The sequence below is a fragment of the Andrena cerasifolii genome, chromosome 3 (genome assembly GCF_050908995.1).
Source record: "Andrena cerasifolii isolate SP2316 chromosome 3, iyAndCera1_principal, whole genome shotgun sequence".
In the NCBI taxonomy this organism is placed as follows: domain Eukaryota; kingdom Metazoa; phylum Arthropoda; class Insecta; order Hymenoptera; family Andrenidae; genus Andrena; species Andrena cerasifolii.
The window spans coordinates 17,974,314-17,980,395 of NC_135120.1; the positions used below are offsets into that span (position 1 = coordinate 17,974,314).

General features: G+C 43.9%; 1 protein-coding gene across 4 annotated transcripts; it reads left to right on the top strand.

Annotated features, from left to right (window-relative positions):
- The first annotated feature begins 34 nt into the window (after positions 1–34).
- Positions 35–2,137, top strand: Dak1 (cytidine/uridine monophosphate kinase Dak1). 4 transcript variants are annotated; one of them, XM_076807684.1, is made up of 3 exons: positions 35–184; positions 935–1,275; positions 1,335–2,137. In XM_076807684.1, the coding sequence occupies exons 2-3, from the start codon at positions 955–957 to the stop codon at positions 1,611–1,613; spliced, it is 600 nt and encodes a 199-aa protein (XP_076663799.1). In that variant the 5' UTR covers positions 35–184; positions 935–954; the 3' UTR covers positions 1,614–2,137. The 4 variants fall into 4 exon arrangements, with proteins under 4 accessions (XP_076663799.1, XP_076663797.1, XP_076663801.1 ...); XM_076807682.1 differs by having other exon boundaries at positions 52–188; positions 818–1,275; XM_076807686.1 differs by having other exon boundaries at positions 52–188.
- The last annotated feature ends 3,945 nt before the right edge of the window (positions 2,138–6,082 follow it).

Genomic DNA, 6,082 nt, shown 5'->3' on the forward strand with positions numbered 1-6,082 from the left:
AGTTATTAATCGCATTTTCACGAGCTGATAGATAAGAAAACTTTTCGTGTTATGTACAGCTGATGAAGGAGCACAGAAGATGAAGAAATGTCTCAGTGTAGTTTTAAAACACTTGTAGTATTTAACTTGTATTTATAGTTAAAAAGGAATCTTATACTTGGACATACAGTTTGCTAACTTATTAGTGAGTACGTAAAATAAGCTGCTTAATAAAGCATTTCGTGCACTTTTAAATACTTTATAAATATTTATTCCATAATGCCGCAGCAATCTACCTGAAAGCTAAGCTATGTTTTTTATTTTTTATACAGGGGTGGATTTGTACATAGGCTAAGTAGGCTGCAGCATACGGCGGTAAATTTTGGGGGAAAGGAATTAAAAAGGGTTTAAACACAGAGGCTTGAGACAACTTTAAAAAAATTCACATTTTTTTCACATAGCAAATTAGCAATAACTAACTCTCAACTTTTTTAAATTAAAATATTTGATGATGACATTTCACAGAAATGGCGGCAAATCTCCAAATTCGCCCCTGGTTTTATAGCACAGTCAGATGAGCCAGCCGTAGCGTAGCACAGCATAGCTTATCTTTCAGGTGAATTGGCTCGTGTGAGGAGATATTTCTTTGCAAAGAATCATCCACGTTTATCGCGTACCATAGATTTCGAGATATCCTATAAAACTATAAAAACACAAACACTATATATATCGTTATCATTATCTATAATTATAAAGGATGATGCATATTTCAAAGAAATTGTCAAATTCATCGCGTTCGATTAATCGGTCACATTTCGATCATTAATCATTACTTCAGATGAGCAGTGGTGTGCGCTAAAAAATGGCGCCACGATCTGGAGAAGTGGCTTTGAAAGGCACTGGGGATTAGCGCGAAACGGAACCTCGTAATATTGTATGTTGACGGTGTTCACAGCTGGGCTGCGACTATTTACGATGTCTGCAATCCAGAAATTCGAGGTGTTGTTCGTTTTGGGTGGTCCTGGTGCCGGTAAAGGCACTTTGTGCTATCATATCTCGAAACAGTATGGTTATGTACATTTGTCAGCCGGCGACTTGCTACGAGAGCAACGCATGAAGCCTGGCTCGCAGTACGGCGAGCTTATCGAGAACCACATTATAAATGGATCAATCGTGCCCGTGGCGATCACCTGCAGCCTGCTCGATCAGGCCATGCAAGCCTCCGACAATCCGCACAAGAGGTTCTTGATAGACGGTTTCCCACGAAACCAGGATAACATTGATGGATGGAACGAGGTAGGATAAGGTGTAAGTGTATTGCTTGGCGTACTTCTAATCTACTCTTCTGTTCACAGGCGATGTCTGATAAATGTATAGTGAAGGGAGTACTGTTCTGCGAATGTAGTAAGGAAGTCTGCACGCAGCGGTGCTTGAAGCGTGGTGCTGCAGGCAGCGGGCGGAGCGACGACAACGAAGAAGTTCTAATACAAAGACACAAGACATACCTAATGAATACCCTGCCTATAATTGAGCAGTTCGAGAAGAAGGGTCAGGTTTACAAAGTGAATAGCATGCAGTCACCGAAGAAGGTGGCCGAGGACACTTCGAAAATTCTATCGGAGATAGGATGGTAATGGGGTGAATGAGAATAGTAAATGATTTCCAGGAGATAGAGGTTTATTCCATTCACACCTGAATGTATATCACCGCAGGATGCGTAGATATATTTCATACTGCAATTTTCTTCGTAGCATTTTATATTTTTAACTCGGCGCATTTATAAAAATATTAGATACTTTACGCTTTTAATTTCTTTTTCTATGAGTAGCGTGATATTTACTATGCATTCCTTTTATTAAATTGATGCTAATAAGTTTGTACAGAACTTGAGAAATATCTCGTCGCAGCCTTTACCCAAAGATTGTACAGAGAAAATTATTAGGAATCCTGATACATCGATATACACAAACGGTGGTTACGCGCAGCTCATATATTTGAAAACAACTGTTCCGTATCCAAGGGTTACTTGAGAAAATTGGAATTTGATTGATCCCAGACATCATTGTATAAATTCGAAGAGAATAAATAGGGAATGGCTTAACCATCTCCGCTATTGTTCATTCTAGATGGGCAAAATATATTCTTAACGCAACCACAAGCTTGTTTTCACTGCTTCTTCCAAACACCTGTCTACTGTACTTTGCTTCGATATGCGGACGATTCGAAGATCGGAGGACTTTACGTTTAAATTTTCGACTTTGGTATCTACGTTACATAATACGATATGAGTGCATAGATAAAAGCGTATTACGTTTCACCTAACTTTACAGTTGAACCGAGTAAACGTCCACGTTCTTCATCAGGCGTACAATGAATGCTTTATTCCCTTCGAAAGTCTACCGGAACCCCACTTGTAGAGAATATCTTATCGCCGAATGTTGTTTCTTTAGTAATGGGGTTGAAACTCAGTCTAGCTTGCAGATACATTGTTTGCATTCAGTAAACAAAACATTAAATCATTTATTAACATTTTTGTTCGTTTAGATCTATATAGCTTGAGTGTTAATAAAGAGTCGTAATCAATGTTGCCTTTTACTGGGGATCTATGAGCGCCCTAAGTACTATTACGAGATGAGAAGAAGCCCGACTACCCACAAGCTAAAATGTCACAGGGGCAAGGGGAATCGCCCGCTCGCTCCATCTAATTCCTTGCAACAAAGTGCGTCGTGTAACGCAGAACGCGAACGAAACAAATCACGACAGCCCGCGGATATGGACAGCCGCTAAGAGCCGAAAAGTAGGACTTCTTGGAGGGGATAGGGTGGAGCGAGCGGGTGATTCCCTTTGCTCCTGTGACAATTCAGCTTTAGTAGGTAGTCGGTCTTCTTCTCATCTCGCAATAGTAGATACTTGTGTTTGAAAAGTTCACGTGTACACTGTCGAGTAACCGTCAACCCTATTACGTTTCTAGAACCTTTTGAAAAAGGCCAATGCCCTCTTATCATCACCACGGTCATTACCAAAATCAATTTCATAAATTTTCGTATCGTTATCGTTTTCGCATTGAGAGTGAATTACGAGAGTGATAAGGTACGATTATTTGGAAGAGATAAATGATTTTCTTTGAATTGCCGGTTATTGCACTGTACATTACGAAGGTTGCAACATATTTGCGCTTTAAATTCGAAGTCTAAACCGTTGACCCCCTGTGGGATGGCAGTCGAGCGTGGTGTAAGTTAGCTTGCAGTGCAGTAGGCGCTGGCGATTTCTCGCTAACAGTTCCTATCGAGAATTAACGAACACCCGGTAGGCTCGTGCAGAGTTAAAAACTAAAAGACTTGAAAGGCTACTTTGGAAACGGTATTTTCTCGAATCGACATTTCTCGAAGCTTTCCTTACCACCTTTCTTCGTAAGCTCTGTCCGCGACTTAAGTTTGTATCTGTTATTTTGAGACACCCTGTATGTTAGCATAGAAAACGAATTCTTTGGTCGAGCTACAAAGTTGAGCCAACAGGTCACGAATGCACGAGGCGTTTACTTTCCTTCAACCCGATAGAAGCTCGTCTACTTTATTTTCTATCAATGTAATTCAATTGTAATTCACTGCAAGGATGTTTAATTTTTAGTATCTTTAAAAATACTCGTACAGAGGTCTGGACTGCAGTTGTAAATATTCGAATAATTTCTTGAATATTCAAATCTATTATTCGAGTATTCGTTCCAGCCCTAGTCTGAACGTCTACTATCGCACTTGCGTTTATAATTGCTCGGAGAATTCTACATCGACGAGTACCATTTATCTAGCCAAAGTCATTTGATTTTTGTATAAATAAGCCCGTAAGCTCGGCCATAAATCTTGCGAATTATTCGCCGATGTTGTGCGCTTATTAATTGAGCAATTTATAGCGCGCTGTACTTATATGGGCGAGTGCAGTTTGTTATTTACGGGACGGGACAAAAGGCAAAAAGCGGAGGCTGGAATTCTGCATTTAAAGAGCATTGACTTCTTTCGTTGGCCGATCATAAAAGCGACCCCCGCCACCGCGGCGTTTCAACGTTAATGCGCCTTCACCGTCCAAAGATCGACCCGTTTTTAACTTTCTCGTCGAGGTAGCCGAAATCTGTATCGTTAATGAGGCACCGACGGCCGGCGAGAAACTCCGAAACGCGTGAAAATAATTCCCGGCCCCGAGACCGGTGCCTTGCGCGATGCAACTCTCATCCGAGGACCATTTAAATAGAATGGTATCTACTGCACATGTTATTTTCTTGAAAACGCCATAATATCAGTTTCTATGCAGCTTCGATCGTCATTCATTCAAAACTATATAATTTCCATGAACGTCAGAAAGCGTGCGAGAGGTTTCTCCAAGTTGATCCGGCCGCAACAGTACCCGATGTACCGCAATACGTTGAGGAAGAAGGTCACGACTCAAAAAAGCTCTCATTATTCAGCATTTCTCCGTATTTCTTGCGCAGCCTCTGGATTTCTATTAAATTACTTATAATGATTTCAGGCTCCCGCCAACGGCCAAATTATGCGCTTCGGAGAATAGCCGAGTTCGGGGAAAAACGGTTCCTCGCCGAGGTACAAAGGAGAGCCTTGGGATTTTCGTGGCGACCGTTCGCGAGGAAGATCCTGTGCGTTGAACTCCTCTCCGTTGCATAAGAGCGGGGTCCCGAAGCGGCGAGCGCTCGCCGGTCGACGAAGGATTTCGCAAAATATTCCATAATTCCAATCGCCGTTCAATATCTAACGCGCGCTGCGTGTCAGGGTTCTCCGTCTAATGACCGCGGGCCAATTTCCTCGTATCGATTATCTGAATCAGGCTTCGGAATTAAGTGAACGCGGCGGCCGATTTTCGGAGACAACGCCTCCTTTCTCCCGCCGCGCGTCTTTGCCCCCGCGGCGGCCTAGGTGCTTGGTGCGCCTCAGGCCCGTACCACGTGAATCGCGCGTGGCGCGTTGACAATACGAAAACGCATCGAAAATCGTGCTCTCTGGGACTATGTGGAAACCTATTGATACAATGTCGTCCCAATGCGTCACGCGCGGTTCATATGGTACGAGCCTGATGCGCTCCAAGCACCTTGGCCGCTGCGGGGGCCAAGACGCGCGGCGGGAGAAAGGAGGCGTTGCCTTTGAAAATCGGCCGCCGCGTTCGCTTGATTCCCAAGCCTGATTTGAATCGTCGAGGGAAAAAAAATGAGCGAACGCGCTTCTATCGCGAATGGCAATGATTATCGGTCATGCTCCCTGCGATTTCTGCGCCTCCGTTTCGAGGAGTGTTCTACGCTTTTCCTTCTCGTCAGCGTTATCCGCGAAAACGTCGACAACCTATCAGCGACAACGTATCGCGATCGATCGCGATTATTCGCCGGTAGCGATAAGGGCAATCCTGGGGGAATGATTCGTAATCGCCGCGGGGTCAACGAACCGCTATCGATCGCGTAATCGCCTCCACCTTTGGACGCACGTTGCTGGAAAGTGAGCGAATTACGCGTGCAAAAGCTGCTGATTACGGAGGATCGGGGAAAGATGTCAAGGTGTCCTCCGCGAGTTGTTAGAAAATAGAAGGGGCACTTCACCGGCCGCCTCCTTTCCTAGCTTTCACGCTGCCATTCCGCCGAGCTTCCGCTTCTTGGCGACATCCGCGCGCACGACCGACGCGACGGTGTACAGGGCGATTCAGAGACGGAGGTGGAGAAGATTCAGGGGCTGGAAATAGTTTGTATGCAAGCCCTTGAAGCCTTAAAGCAATTGATGAGAATGCTCCCATGTCTGGGTGTTATGCGATAAAGCAGTTAGGGAATCCCAATTTCTCTGCGCAATAAGATAATGCGGTTCTGACGAATTTGTGCGATTGAATTAAAAATAAGAATTTAATTAATGTGCAGTAAAGCTAGCTCATATAGTAGATGCAAAATCTATGATATCGGTACGTACTGCGTTTTAGGAAGAAAAATAGAAAGGCAAAGGTGCGTGAGCCAGTCCATGCACACGTGAGTTCGTTCAATGAACTCGGCGCGCAGTTTTCGCGGAATTTTCCTTTAATTCTATGCAACAATTGCCCGCGAAACACGTGCCTCTGCCACGCGTTT

Coding starts and splice junctions, on each gene's coding strand:
- Dak1 (XM_076807682.1), top strand. CDS start 916: ATGTTGACGGTGTTCACAGCTGGGCTGCGACTATTTACGATGTCTGCA. Junction 1,276..1,334: donor ACATTGATGGATGGAACGAG/GTAGGATAAGGT, acceptor TTCTGTTCACAG/GCGATGTCTGATAAATGTAT.